The sequence below is a fragment of the Panthera pardus genome, unplaced genomic scaffold (assembly GCF_024362965.1).
Source record: "Panthera pardus isolate Hobbes unplaced genomic scaffold, ASM2436296v1 HiC_scaffold_13, whole genome shotgun sequence".
Taxonomy (NCBI): domain Eukaryota; kingdom Metazoa; phylum Chordata; class Mammalia; order Carnivora; family Felidae; genus Panthera; species Panthera pardus.
Window position 1 is genome coordinate 142,496,705 of NW_026526688.1, and position 16,001 is coordinate 142,512,705.

The following is a 16,001-nucleotide window of genomic DNA, read 5'->3' on the forward strand; positions in this document are numbered from 1 at the left end:
GGAAGGTTGGGAAGGGAGGTGAGTCGATATCTAGGCTCACAATCATCTTTTCTTCTTGTAGTGCAACTATGCAAAACTACAATTAGTCTTTTCAAATCAACACATTAAATCCCTTCGATAGCCAAGGGGGTTTCAGCTACTTGCTAGAGACTGATCTGAAAGCCAGATGGTACCAGTCACAAGGACTAAATGCCATGGTCTTAAGAACTCAAGTGCAAGGATCTTCAAAGGGATCCACACTGATACCACTGTCTCCAGGGTGGAAAGGACAGTCATCTGCAAAGCAAAAGGTTTGGTGTAGAAACAGCATTGAAATACAGTGAAGGTTCTGTAGTTTTTCAGACATCCAGAACGGTTTACTTATAAGCTAGGCCAATAGGCAAAAACCCATCAATAAGAAGGAAGTTTCATTTGGTAGATACACTGGATTGGGGGGGGGGGGGGGGATTTGGTCTAACATATTGGGAAGATGAGCTAATTTTTTTTCCGCTCCAGCTCAGCAAATACTGATTCAGAAGATGTCTCCTTCATACATGCGCCAATCTCAAGTAGACCATCTAGACTACACTTGTAGCAAGCAAGAAGGCAATCTGTATCTGAAATCAAGTAATATTTTTAAAAAGACCAAATGAAAAATAAAAAGCCCATTACCAATGGAAATCCGTTCAGTTGGCTCAGTTCTTGCTTTTCTTTTCGACAATCTAGCTAGGGATAAGCAAATGATTTTTATTATTGATGATAATTAGTCCTGGGATGGTTTCACATCTCTTCACTGGTCAGCCAGGAGAACTTGAGAACCTATTAGTTTTTTCAACACCTGAGAAAAGGAACCACCTGAAGTAAAACTCCAAATCAATGGAGAGGGCAGCACACTTGACCGGTGGTATCTGGTCAGCTTTCCCTAGGTCACTGAACAGAAGCTAACTTATTGTAATAACTTGTTCCCCCACATTTCCTCTAACCTGGCCAAAATGGGAGAAAAAAGGGAATAGGAACAATAGACTGTACATTTCTCTACTTTAAAAAAAAAAAAAACAAAAAACTACCTGGTTGGATTTTTAAATATTGCTCAAAAAAAGGTCTTTACCAGCTGATGCAGAATTCATTTTTAACATGACTGATAGGGTTAAATTCATATCAAAATATTAAAAATAAATATCATTACTGTTCTTAGTACGTACATGGTTCCACATAATAGGGTGTTTGTGTTTAACTTATGAAACTGATAGGTCATGCTCTGGTATCAGTTAAGGAGTTGCCACCTACCCTTCCACCCCTAAACCAATCACTAGCATCACTAGTGTCACCAATGGTGACATCACTAGCAGGTTTATATGTTTACAGATTATAATGTAATATGGAGGGGATGGCTCTTGACATTTATATTTCGATCATTTAATGGCTCAGGTGAATTTGACTTTATTGCATTTAATTACAGTATCTAAGAAAGACTCTCATCAGTGTGCTCATCCAATTGCTCTAAAGAAACCTCTTTCCAAGAAGCAAATGATTCAAATGATTTAAGAGGTAGGGACTGTTGTTTCATTTCACCACAGAAGCACGTGTTACCATTCTTAAATGGAGGAGAACACTCCCAAGTGCAACCCGTGCCACCAATAGTATTTTCATGGTCCTCCTAATATGGGGCTGAAAAGTGATGGAAATAAGCAAAGACTAGATATAGACAAGTAATGAAATTATAAGGTAACTTAAATGCATGTTCATGCTCTAGAACAGAAATGACTTTAGAAGTTGTCCCTTGATTAGGAAAAGTGTCCCTAATAGGTGACTGCTAATAAAGTAATCTAGCCCTTCCATCTCTCCAGCCCTTCACAATTGGGTCAGCATTAGAAACCACAGGCTCAACTGGCAAAAGTTTGTGTTTGCAGGCTGGGTGTACTTTAAGTGAATTCTAGCAAACTTTTTTCCACAGACATGGTAGAGAAAGCCACCTGGGTAACTGAGAAGACAATGTGATCAGAACCACTGTATTGAAGCGATTGTCTGGGACAACTTTATAGTTTGTTGGGGTTTGTTCCCATGGTCTGGGACACAAAAAACTCTGGAAACAAGGTAAAGCGGAGGTTCACAGTACATAGAAAGGCAGGGATGGGCCAGAAAGTTATTTTAAGGTACCTTTAAGTATAAAGTGAGTCCCAGGGGCAGAAAAGTCCTCTACCCAACACTGGCACATTTTAAACATGATTAAGACTTGTAGGTCATAACTCCAGTGACAGCAGAGGGATCTTTTGGTTGTATCTGAGATGACAGATTCTTAACCAGAATTCTGTGATTTAAACTTCACTTAAATTTCCCCTTGAACTTAAAACTGGCATAATTTTGATACCAAACTAAGTTTGAATAACCAATACATAAAACAGAACTGGCTAACTGGATTTTTTTTTTTTTTTCCAAAACAGAATCCCAAACCCAAAACAACTCTTATAAGGGATGCAGATAACAGAAAAAGAGTTAAATAAAACAACAATGGTTCCTGAATTTAAAGGAAGGATGCCCACTTCTCTCTCTCAAGAGGCAGATGGTCAGCTGAAAAATAAAAACATTGCATCAATAGAACACTCCGAATAAAAAAATTGTAGCCATCTCTGTTCATGCAATATCAAATGTTAAAAAAAAAAAAAAAAAAAAAAAAAATCCCAAACGCGAAAACAACTCATAAAACTAACAAAAGGAAGGAGAATGTTGCCCGGATCTTATGACCTGATTGATGGTTGAGGGTCCTGATGGGGCTGTTCAGAATGTTGCTCATGGGACAGAGAGGTCTGGAGTTAACATGAAATCAAGTTTGTGGACCCTGGAGGTGGTGACCACCTCAGAGTAGGATACATGCTGTCTTCAGTCCGTGAGTTCTCAGATCAGCAGCTTCAAGAACATAACAGCTAAGCAAGAGGATTCCAACACATGGCTATCTTGGGTCTTGGCCCAAGTTCTTTTTTTCACTCAATTTCCTTTTAAGTACTATTGAGTATTCCTGTTTTTGGTAGTGATGAGTCACTTTAGTAACCACTATGGGCAGTGGTTTGTAAACAGACATTGACAAGTACAAACAGCAATGCAATATTTGACCCAGACTTTAAAAGAATAGGAGGCGATGGTGGAAATGAGGTAACTCTTCCCCAACACGTGTGAACAGACAGCTCCTGCTCTTCTAATGCTCTATGTCCATTAGGAGAGAGTAGGGCTTGTCAACAGGATGGTTACATAAAGAAGAAGCTACAGAAGAGAAAAAAGAAAGATTCAGATTCAAATTTGATTCTTAAAGTCTTAAAAAATAAAAAAAAAAGGGGGGGGGCGCTTTTCTACAACTGTGAAAGAACAGCAGTGTATCAGTTACAGGGATGACTTCCCGGAGCACAGCTGGGGCTGAGCAGCCCAGCAGCGGTAGCACCAGAGGCCAGGGAAGAAGAGGAGACCTCGGCTTGGCCTGGAGGCGGTGCGGTGCCAGGAACACCAATCAGGACAGAAGGGAATGGGAATGAGGGAGAAAGGGTAGCAGAGACCATATGTGAAATACAGGATACCACATGGCAAGTATCTGGGAGGAGCTGGAGCCGTGCAGATGGTAGCATTTGAAATCCACCAGACAAGGCAGGAAAGCAGGAGACTCTTTCATCCCTACTTCTTTTGCCCAACATAATAACCATGTGTACATATGCATACCAAACACTGACTAAAAAGAACTCACAAAAGGGCACACATTGTTTGGGTAAAAATATATTTTCCCCCACTTTTATGTCTTGGCACTAGTGATATATGCATAGATTACCTGTCCACCACTCTCCTACCTTAACAGACACCAAATTACCGAGCATGTTTGCTAAGTGATTACTTTCTTACTTGAAAAAAATGATATAGCTCATATCGATACAATTATTTTAGTTTTTAAAAAGGACGAGTGTCTAACATGCAGCTTACATATATGACAATTCTGCATTAACACTGAAAGTAGATTACACAACACTTTTTTTTTTTTTAGAAACACATTGGTTATTTTCAAACAGCAAAATGACAGTGTTCTACAACTACAGTTTAAGGCATATCAGCATATTTTAAAATTAAGAAATAGACAAAGTTCTAATGCTGTTCACAGCTTTTCAATTTATTAAAAAAATTCCCTTCATACCTACATACAATCTAGACTTTGTAGGTCATAATTTCCACTAAAGAGTCATCACATATGTATCCTGTCAATGGAACCAAGACTTCTGGAAGCTGAGACTTGACGATTTCAGACACTTGCAAATGGCAAAGCAAAGGGATCTGAAAGGACGGTTTGGAAGGACCACACAGAGACAGTATGACATGGGTTGATAACAGCTGAAACCAAGATTCAACAGTCTGTATGTGACACACTAATGGATATGTCAAGAAAGTGAAGAAACCCAGTCCATTTGTTTGAGGTGCACAAGATATGAAGACTAAGTGTTATTGCTGGTGAGATTCCAAAGCAGAGAAGGAAGGTAATAAAGAACCTGTGCTCAGTGTGACATTAAATGTTCCCCTGGTTGAGATGCCCTTTCTGGACAAAACTTTGACCAGTTAAGAAGGAGCCTAGGTTGGGAAAACATAGTCTCTAACTGCTAATAAATTCCCAAAATGCTTCTCCATCACATTCTCCTGCATGTACAACTGTTACGAGTATCTAAAGTCCAGAAGCAATGGTCATTATGGTTGAACAAAAGATTTGGGGAGAGGCCAGCTAGATCTGGCAAAAAAACAAAAAAACAGGTGTGTTCACTGCTAGCAGTTAGCATGAGGGAAAGACCATTAAACCAAGATCGTCAAAAAAATTAAGCAGTCATAAAAGCAGCTTAGCATAAAAAACATTTTCCTCTTGATTTTCTCCAATGGAAGGTGGTAGTTTCTTATTCTACCTTTATTTACATAGTCAGAACCAAGGACCCTCTAATCTCCAGCGATGCCCACAATGCTGTGTAGAACACAGCTGGGAACAATAATTTCTGACCTCCATACTGGTATCAAAAAACTGAATTTATATTTCTTGTGGAAAAGGTACAAATGTGGTTATTTTAAATATATAGGGTTTTTTTTTTTTTTTTTTTGTAAGCAAAGGCTACTCAAACCATTACCTCCCTATACCTCCCTCCAAAAAAGGAAAAAAAAAAAAATTCACCTATCCCGTTTGTTTCTCTAATTTTAAAAAAGTCCAAAAGATCTCAAAGTTTTCTTACTACTGTACTTACATGCAAAGGCGAAAGCACATCCAATTAGATTTGAGGGTATCATTTATTCCGTGCAGAGCCAAGGACTACTGTGAAAAAAGGCACAGATACAGAAAGAAGAGAAGGGCAGCAATAACAAACCAAACAGGGCAGGGCAGCAGGAGTAGAAAAGAGTTCAGAAGCAACATGTTAAAAAAAAAAAAGCTTCTAGAACTTTCTTTTGACTTTTTATTCCCTGACTCTCCATATGATTCATTTTGTCATGAAAATTTTCATGGGAGGAAAAAAAAATCAACAATCTTGGAATCAAAAAGTCAGCTGGATGGATGCCTTTCACAGCGAGGCTCACTTTTGAAAAGGTTTCAGTGATGCATTAAAAATGGTAATTTTAAAATGACCATTTTTGGAATTTACATGTATATTTTCTGTTACAAGGCACAAAAATGCTCACACAAGCAGCGGTTGGAACAAGCATACAACACAAGTATTCAAGCTTTTGTCTGGTGCACAGCACATGAGCAAATTTAGCCATGGTTAGAATCGGCATGCCATCTAGTATTTGGCTGCTCCACAACTAGCTTTGGACTAGAATCATTAAAGAAAACAAAACAAAAACATTAGTCCAGTACCTCCTAAATCAGTCTTTATACCACCATTGCTGATTCTAGTTTGCAGTTTCTAGCCCAGCTTAGTTTGGGCTTCAGTGAAACTGAATTTTTACTTTGCCTACTTAAGCCTAACTCAGTTCATGGAAGACCATAACTTCTTTCCCCTGAAAGTATGATTGAGAGTGAAGAGAAGGAAAAAAAAGAAACTTTTTTGGAATCAACTAGAGACTTATTTAAAAAAAGGGGGGGGGGGGGTGGATTGCATGTGTGTGTCAGGGAAGGTACAGTGTCTTCTATCCTATTTACCTAATGTCTGACTAGTGAAGGCTGGGAGGAAGCACAGAGCAGGAGCATCAGGTTCGTGAGAAAGAATACTCTTTTAAGTAAGGAACAGGAGACTATTGAGTTAGAAGTTGGGAAGATCTTGTTAATGGAGGGGGGAAAAATCAAGAAGATGAAGGGATAAGCCTCACAAAGGAACAGAACCAAAAGGAGAGTCAATATGCCCCTTTCCGTCGTCTGTGTCGTGGCCTGTGGGTTGGCCCTGATTCTCAATGACAGGGTGATGGGCTGGGACACAGAGAGCAGGTGGAGCTAGTCATGGTGAGGACAAAATGAAGAAACTCCTTCAAGACAACTGGATATGAAAGACCAGCTGCTCTAGTTCTCCTTCCCGTTATCGCCAAATATGGAAAGGAGACCATGCACAGAAGCTAGATGTGCAGCTGAATTTCTACCTTCTTCACTCATGGCTTTGTGTCAAGTTCCTTCCCATTTCCTTCTTAATGTTTTATTTTTTTTATTTTTGAGAAAGGAAGAAAGAGAGTGTGTGTGTAAACAGGGGGAGGGGCAGAGAGAGAAGGGCACAGAGGATCTGAAGCAGACTGTGGTGACAGCAGAGAGCCCGATGCGGGGCTTGAACTCATGAACTGTGAGACTGTGACCTGAGCCCAAGTCGGATGCTTGACTGACTGAGCCACCCAGGCGTGCCCCCCTTCCTGTTTCTACCTTAAATTGATGAGATCCCCTCATAATTTGTGCTGCAGATGATATACAGTTTAACAAATTTTCTATTTGAAGCATTTCTGAAAATTTTCTCCTCATGATTGAAAAGTATTATTAGAAGTACGGATATCCTGGAATCGGTCATTGACCACGGAGAGCGTGAAAGAGTGCTCATTGTAAGTGGAAGGGAGGTTGTGGGAAACCCATCATCCTTAGTAGAGGATTCTTCTACTAGGCAATGTTACATGACCTGACCTTGGAGATCACTAACTGTGAGAGGATCAGGTTGTACTGATAAAAGAGACCATCAGCAGTTCTCTCATTACAGTCCAACTTGTCAAGGATTTGAGAGATAGGGGTTCAGACATATTTTGAAAGCCATGAGGGGACAGTGTGAAGAGACCCACAACATGGGTCAAATAAAATTATAATAATGAATCTCCATGCAAATGCATAGGTCCTAAAAAGCTGACCCACCATTCTACCTACATACAAAGCTACCCTGGTTGGGGCACATGTGGAGAAGAGGCAGAGTGAGTTCAGGGCTTCTGCCACCATGGAGATGAGAAATCAAGAAAAGCCAAGTTGTTGTCATGGCTATTCAGGGTTATGGTTCAGCTGCTGAGACGATGAGAAGTTCTCCTGACAGACGTACATGGAGCCATTGACCCTCCGTCCCTCGGTCCAAAGCAACATACAAGCAACAGGCATGCTTCCTGCTGCCGCTCTGAACAGGCATAAAAGGCAAATCATTTACTTTCCAGAAACAAAGTCCAGCTGCACAGGGCTTTTGGTGTTATTCTCTTGTTCTATCATTTTCCACTACCCAACAACATTCAGCAAAATGAGTTAATAGTTATTGGTGTCTGGGGAAGGGTAAAAAAATAAAATAAAACAAAAGGACACAGATGGCAGAGATACAATATTACTGCAAAAGCAGGTGAATGCGGGACCATCCTTGGCTTGCCAGGCTTTATGTGAAGCTTGCACTGCAAGTTAAAAAACAAAACAAAAAAGTTAGAAATAATAATAAATAAAAAAGAAAGGAAAATTAGGAGTGCCAGCACCAGCATTCGGTGATGGTGAATGCTCATGCAATGATTATGGAATCGACAGAAATTAAAACCACAAATTTGAGTAAGCTACTCTACACGACAAGCAAAAGCAAAATTTTAATACTGAATTAACACATGGTTAGTTTCCGTTTGCATGTAATTTACGAGTGACTTCTTGAAACCACTACATGTGACAGTGGAAGGATTTGCTATTTGATTTTCATTTTCTCAAATAACATAAATCACAATCTGTTAGGTTTGGTCATCACATCGGTACTGAATAGGAGCAACACCTTCCCATTACTGAGCGGCTGGAGTCAGAGAATAAATCTACAATAACGTCTTCAAAAGATGAACTTGGGGACTGGGATACAGTGAGTGGTCATGCTATTAATCTACTTGGAAAGGGAAAACAGGATGAGCATCGTGTGGCTACAGCTACAGCAGGTGCCAGGAGCCTTCCCCCGCGTTTAGGTACAACACAAAACCAAACCCGAGATCCGCACATCTAATTTTAGGCAAGTCTGAAACATGCAACTTCACTCCTTAGCAAGAATAAAAAAAAAAAAAAAAAAAAGTTGAGGTTTTTTTTTTTTTTTTTTAAGATGAGTGGATGACTGTATAAACCATGGTTATCAGATGCCGGGTACAGTTTTAAAATGATGGATTTTAAAACTTCCTTTTGGGATGGATGAAACGTCACCACCAACGCCCACTGGCAATTGTGCAAAGTTTCAGAAAAGAATGCTGTCCACTGAACAACTTACCCTCGGGTACTCGCACCACTGCGGCATAGCCGCAAACAAGGGAAGTGCCTTGGTGGCCAGAAAGGGCAGGAGGTGGGGTCCGGCTAACGGCAGTGCCAGGGTTAGCTCTACTTTGTCTGTAATCTTAGGGAAGGTTATATGCTCTCATGCCACTACAGCTCAAGTAGAAGCATAAAGCCTTACCTACGTTATAAAGGGAGCGTGTCATTAGAATAGAAAAAACAGAATTTAAAACTATTAGAAAAACTAATTTCCGAGGTGGAAGCATACCAGGTGAATAAATAAGCGTCTCTTTCGTAAAAATTGTCTCCCTGAAACAGAGCCAGCCCCTAAGTGGCATGTATGGTGACTCCAGCATCTCTTCCAGCTACACGAGGAGACAAGAGTCTCCCATTTATTTTCAAAGAGCTGCTCTGGTTACCCTGGTGACTGTCTTTCTGTGGTCCTCTCTAACCAGAACTCTCCCCTGGCTGGAGGGGGTGGCGGGGGTGGGAGAGGGGTGGTTAACTTTTATACTTCAGGCCTCCAACTTGCAGTTGCTTTCTGTGCTCAAATGGGAAAGTTTAGAAAAGGTTAAGAACCTGCCAACACATATGTGCCATCGTCAGGTACAAAACCTGGTCACTACTGCACACCAAATGAAGTCTAATTCTATTAATGATACACAAGAATGTATAAATAAGGCTAAAATAGAATTTGCACATACTTCATGTAAACTTGAAAAGCATTATACACCACTAAGGCCCAAGGCTGGGGTGAAAATAACCTAAAATGATCAAAAGGGCAAGGAAAACCTCCCTACGCTGGGAAGTCTATTACTGGAGAGACCTTTTTTTAATGGAGGCACAGTACGGATCCGCTCTTGGAACTAGTATTGCTTAAAGGCACATCCAGCGTACGTGAAATATCCTTGGAACACTGCTGGTCTTTTAAAAACATTTTTAGTTCTGAAACATGTACCTTTATGCACATTAGTGCTTAAGGGTAAGAAAAACTTGACTTTGGGTTTCCTAAGCTGTGAGTCAGCAGCTTTTTTGTTTCATCCATGCCTATGGATGTGGTCATTTACACACACACACACACACACACACACACACACACACACACACTCTCTCTCTCTCTCTTTTTTATCTTGGGTTAGTTAGGATCAACAAGTGTATAGATAGTGCCAAATGACTTTCATTTCATCTCTGAATCTCTGCATGGGGAACGTCACCATGAGTGACTGATACTCTCCCAACAAGCACAGCACAAGGCACTTTCTTGAACTGGATTAAAATCTAGGCAATTGTTACTCCCAGAATTAATCCAGCATAAGTAAAGTTTCAGCCCCTTGGGAGGCCTTGAACACTTGGGTCTGCACCAACCCCATAGAAATCACACCACATCTACACCAGCTACTTTCTATTGCTTAGAAAACATGCTTACTTCTTTGTTCTCTTGACACATTTTCTGCTGTCTCAGAGCTTGGAAAGTCAAAGGCATAATTTAAAACTCTCTCCGTGTATCACTGTAGAAGTCTATTGTGCTTTCTGCCACAGGCAGTGTAATGAGGTCCCTCAGGGGTGAGTCTGCATGCTCACCAAGACTAAGGACACCACCACTGTGCCCAGTCCCCCATGATAGGTCTCAATTACTGCGCAGATTCAATCCTATCTGCTCTATTTGTTAAAATTTAATTCTTTGCCTACCCAAGTACCAACATTTTTATCGTTTACTTAATTGTCCGCTTTTCCCCTAGAATCTCAGCATCTAAGGATAAAGAGCAAGAATCCTGAAACACATTCGGGGCTGCCTTATCGCTGCCCTAGGAGCACCGTGTGTTAGACCAAGCAGGGCAGTATCTGTGGGTTCGCCATCCAGCCGCCACAAAAGATTTCCTAGAAGGTACTGTACTGACCACTGTGCTTATTGTCAATCCAGTAGCGATTGTCATAAAACCGCACTCTCTAGTCGTTAAGGTGCTTTGATGTAGAGCTTCAAATCATGAGAGAATTTCAAGGCAGGCCCAAGTCTCCCACTGGATTCAGGCAGCCACTATTGGAGTATTACAGGAAGTGACTACTTTAAGAGCAGAATCTGACCCTTTGGCACATTAAGTCAAAGCCATATTTAAAAAAAAAATTTTTTTTTTTTTTTGGTATGGAGATAGGTGTGTTTTGAGGATTGGTGAGGGTGTCTTAACTGGAAGGGTATTTTGATCCCATTTCCACAATAAAACAATTCACCATCTTACTGAATTTAAGGGAAAACTTGTGGCCACTAGCGGTTCGTCCCGATCTTCCATTTTGGAAACAAGGCTTTCAGTGACCGGCTTATCAAGCCTCACGACACAGGATAGAAAAATTTTAACAATCATCATTTTAGGATGCCCTTTATCAAGAGTCATGAGGATTGTCTCCAGGGAGTAGTGAAGAGATATGGACTGTCTTCTCAAGAGTCCTAGTGTTGGTGCAGAAGATGCCACCGGAGACAGCAGGTTCCTCCAGCCCTGATTGCTTGGTCATGTGGTCAAGTTTTATAAATTAATATTTCTGTACCCTTTACAAATACTTTAAAAACCTGTATCATCTTCCCTGCACTGTAGAGAAAAGACTTGCATTTATCTTTCTGGTAACAGACCAGTTTCCAGTCTGTAAATGGGAAAAAGTAGAAACATGCAAGAGGAATCAATGGTTAGAGGGCCCCGATGCATGGGGGGGACACCCGCTTACTTTTTCTTATCCTTGTCTTTCTTGGTTTGCTGGGCCCCAGACTGCTGTGCCTGGGACTGCAGGAGCTGAGCCGCTGCCTTCTTCTTCTGGAAGTTGTTCACCTCCTCCTCCAGCTCCTTCTTCTTGTCTTCCACTTTCTTCTTCTCTTCTTGGTGTGTCCGCTTTAGGAGGTCAAACTTCTCATGGAGCTGGAGAGGAAAAGAGGAGGCCAAGTTTGGTGAGGGGAGTGGAAAGTTACAGCTGAAGATCTTCTGCATCTGTTCAAACCCCAAACATGCCTCGTGTTCCTGCACGTGCTTTAATCCCACGAGGGAAGCACCGTCTGGCACTCCTGGAGGAGCCAGGCTGAGAGGGCAAAGATCACCCCTCGGAGCCCTATGAGCCTTTGAGATTTGGAGCCTGTGGCACTCACTAAAGGGAATTCTGTTCATTTTTACTGATAATAAAATACATATTCATTGTAAAAAGCATAAGGAAGAAAATAAAAATTATCCATGCTCCTAACAGAAATTACCCAAGTGGTAATGGTAGTTCTTTATTTCTGGTCCTTTTTCAAAATGTATAATATACAGTTACTTAGAGACATACACAGTGACCACAGATGATGTATGGTGTTCAAATAATAAGAATATGTTGGGAGATTTCTGGCAAATTTCTTGACAAACCAAATTCAGAAAATTATCACAAGGCAGAAACAAAAGCAGGAAGGAAGGGAGGGAGGGAGGGAGGGAAGAAAGAATGAAGGAAATAACTCTTAGTAGATAATTCTAGATTTCCATCCAGCATGCACTTGGTATTTATAATCAACAACAAATAAGGCTCAACTTTCCTTTCTCTGTAGCAAAACTATACTGAGTGCTTAGCTATTTAAATAACCTCTAAATTTCAATAGCCTTTATAAAGATAAATGAAAAGAGAATGATGAAGAAATTATTTAGACAATTTGGAAATGAATATAGCTATAGGTCATGCACTTGAGATACTCATTATCTGCCATCAGAGACAAACAGATTACTCTCCCTCCCTCCCCCTCTCACGCTCTCCATATGAGATAAGTGTTATGCAGAAACCCATATGACCTTCTAGGAGGCAGTTAATCTGGCCTGGTCACGGGCAATGAGAGGAGTCAAAGGATGCTGGAGCAGGGAGAGCATGCCCACAAAGGAAGAAGATGCATATACAGATAGGGCATATGGAGACCATTACCCATCAGGTTGTGCCCAAGGGCCCATCCACTGTTTAGCTCACTGAGTTGGCTCATAGACTAAGACAATAGTAGTAATAATAGTCCCAGAATCCCAACTCTTATGTTGCAAGACTTATAAATTAAGGAGATATTGAGCTACAGAGAACATGAGACCACGCCTGAAGACCTAAGGTCTAGTTTTGGTTTCAGCTCTGTTACTTACTAGGTATGTGACTGAATAACTCATTTTAGCTTTATGGCTCTCAGTTTTATCATCTGTAAAATGGGAATAATATATGACCTGCTTCTCTTACCATGGTAGCTGCTCATGTGATAAAATATATGTAGAAAGTACTTAGGAGAGCATGAAGTTCTATATAACGTGAAGTATTAATAACACATCTTACTTATTTTTCTCTCACTTGAAGGAGGACAGATGGCTTACCTCTTTCTCTGCCTCTTTGAGTTCAGCTTCTTTCTCCTTCACTCTCATAACAAACATTTGCCTCATTTCTTCTTCTTTCTTCTGAAGTTCTCCCAGAAATTCATTTCTTTTTGCTTCGTACGTCTCCTGAAGACTATTCAAAAGCCAAACCAAGGACAGTGTTGTGAAGTTGAATAGGAAATTTCAGCTCATATAATTTCTACTCTTTGCTTCCAAAAAATAGGTAAGGCTGCCACTTACCATATCAAAGGACACATAAAATGGCACACCATCTTCTTTTGAGTTATGCAGTGATCAGAAAGACAAGCACATCAAGAGCCAGAGATGAGTCAATAAACATAATTTGGCACTACAGGGATGTCTTACTGGCTAAGTGTATCCTATCTCTATTCACACAGAGAAAGCCTGGGTTGGACTGGCTGGTATTTTCCAGATCAGCAAACAAGTAGACACCAAGATTAGAGTTAGAATTTTAAAAAATGAAAGCAGTAGTGTAGGGAGAGAGTGCAAAGGCACTGGAGCCACACACACCAGGGTTTGGATTCTGGCCACAGCAACTTACTGACTGATCTTGGGATGGGCACAGACCCTATGCTTCCGTGTTCTCTGTGTAAGATGCAGCTACACCAGCATTTACCTTCTAGGGATAGGATTATGGGGATTCAGTGAGGGCAAAGTGAGTAAAGCATTCGATATACCATCAGTGCTTAGCAAATATTACCCTTCCCCACTCACCTCCCTCCAGCCCCCAATTCAGAAAACAGACTCAGTGAACCATCTAGAGACAATAGTATATCTAAACATATTATAGAAAATTGCTGCTTTTCAAGTTATATTATCAATTGAAAGTAGAGCAGGGAAGAGTTTTATTTTTATCTTAAATCCCATCCTCCTCCTGACTCTCTACAGAACGTTGAGCCCAATATTTTAAATTGAATGCTAGATTCAGCTTTACCTCTAAGTCAGAACAAATATATTGGCAGAAAAATTGCTTTTGGTAACACAACTTAAGAAAACACACCCCCATACCTACACCTACACAGAGAGACAAGTGCTGATATTTGATAAGGTGCGGTTTCTAGTTCTCCCTTGCAGTCTCCCTAGAACAGCACCCGTTACAGTAATGCGAGTCTGCAGAATATCCATCTCTACCCGTGGGCTGAATTCATCCTAAGTGCTGACTCCAAATTGGAGTGGATAACCTGTGGATAACCCCGGGGACCATGCAGAGCTGCCTCCCAGCATCCACACTGGTCCTTTCAGAAGGAGAAAAAGGACATTCAGGTGGTAGGAGCAAGCATGCATGGAGTCAAACAGTCAGAAAATGTCTTCAATAGGATTGCTTATACTTCTATAATCAACACTTTTATTGGTTGATTAAAAATAAGTTCTCCTACCCTCAAGGGTGTCCACACTAACCTGTTAATGAACAATCAAGCACTTTGAGTTTCCAGAGGTATATTTAGCTTTCACTTATGAAACAAAAACATTCTGGGCCAATGTTGACATTGGCTAATACTTACTAATAGCAATATTTAGACTTGAGATTTAAGATACATAGCCACGGAGATATAGAAATGTATTGACAGAACTAATTCATGGATTTGATTTTGCTTGTTAGCATCTAATAAACTCTTCATTACCAGTATTTAGATCAGAACTGCTGAAGGCAGAAGATGACCTCTCCCTGCTATAAAATTTGGGGGGAATCTCTCATAAATATCTCATTTATGATAATGAATAGATCTCCCTTTTCAAGGGAAAGGAGAATGAGAATAGGTACTTCAGTTCAGACTTCATTCTGGTAATTCACACAGTGTAATTCTCTCTCTGTTACAATCTTCTGGAACTACCTGGTGAAGGGTATCCTGGAGAATAACACATCACCAGTGGTACGAAGCAATTTACACACAAGAATTCACTAATCCTTACACACCCAATAAGGTGGGTATTACTATCTACCTCCCACTTCATAGATGAAGAAACTTGGAGACAAGTGTTTAGTAATCTGTCCAGGTCACACAATGAAGAGTAACAGACCTGGGATTTGCACCCAGGCCATCAAGCTCAGACAGGAACTCTATCCACTGCACTCCATTGCACAGAGGTCTGCATGTTCCCCAAAACAAATGGGTCTCATGAACCTGAAAACTTTGTGATCTCTTGAGAGAATAGTGGTAATTAAACCCTTTTTGTGACCTGACAAGAGTCAGGGGAAGGGGGCACTCTGAGATAAGGAATGGGCAGTTTGGACAGGGACTGTTGGGGTAAAGTACAAAGGAGTCTCAGGAGAAGAGAATCAGGAACAGGATCAGTCCAGTCCCTATTGTGTCCTACATCCTCTTCCCTCTTCTGGCATCTTCAGATGCCAGCCGGAAGGGGCCAAGGTCTCAATGAGGGGGACCTGGGTCCAGAGAATGCATGCTGCCCTGGTTGGGCTGAAGACCACAGGGCAGCAGGTGGTAAGATGGGCACAGGAGAAAGCAAGCTGACATGTGGGTAGGTAGGTAGACAGATACACAGATTCTGCCACAGGACAACAAAGACACAACTCTAAATTGAGGCAGGTCAAGGACACCACCAGAAATACATTCAGTTAGCTTTACTGGCTCTGACGTACTTCCAAGGCTTTCATACAGCCTCTTACTGTGTTTGTCCAGCTCCTGGTTTTGCTTCCTGCTGTACGATATATTCAGGTGATGGCTGCCCCTTACTAGCCTTGGCTTTAGAGATTAAGATTACTCTGTGCTTTATAAACACAAGAGCAGCTTGGAGGACAAAGAGTGGATACCGGGTGCTCAAAGGAAGGATGGACCTCACTGTACACCCACAAAGAAATCCTCTGCTTTGGGAATATACTTATATTCCTCCCAGCTCACCCAAAATTCACATGGAAAAAAATCCAAGAGCATCTGGGAATGATGGCTTTGAAGATGAAATTTTGGGAAACAACTCATATCAGCAGCAGCTTTTGCTTCCCCTTAATTGTGGTGCCCTTCATGCAGGGTCCCCTCACT

General features: G+C 41.0%; 1 protein-coding gene and 1 long non-coding RNA gene across 8 annotated transcripts in view; one reads left to right on the forward strand and one right to left on the reverse strand.

The window, feature by feature from the left end:
* The first annotated feature begins 1,367 nt into the window (after positions 1–1,367).
* On the forward strand, positions 1,368–3,990 carry LOC109277299 (uncharacterized). The gene is made up of 2 exons (XR_002085089.2): positions 1,368–1,527; positions 2,421–3,990. It is a non-coding gene; the product is annotated as an uncharacterized LOC109277299 (long non-coding RNA).
* The window catches only part of SEPTIN11 (septin 11), an 88,333-nt gene continuing 74,323 nt past the window's right edge, over positions 1,992–16,001 (reverse strand). For 2 of the 7 annotated variants that reach the window (XM_019466815.2, XM_019466861.2), the window contains 3 exons: positions 12,985–13,117; positions 11,354–11,541; positions 4,100–5,293 (listed from right to left, as the gene is read on the reverse strand). In XM_019466815.2, coding sequence (XP_019322360.1) covers positions 5,269–5,293; positions 11,354–11,541; positions 12,985–13,117 — 346 coding nt within the window. In that variant the 3' untranslated portion in view covers positions 4,100–5,268. Of the gene's footprint in view, positions 2,548–3,054; positions 3,235–4,099; positions 7,807–11,353; positions 11,542–12,984; positions 13,118–16,001 lie in introns of those variants that run through there. The other 5 variants (XM_019466822.2, XM_019466826.2, XM_019466851.2 and 2 more) reach the window with 5 other exon arrangements.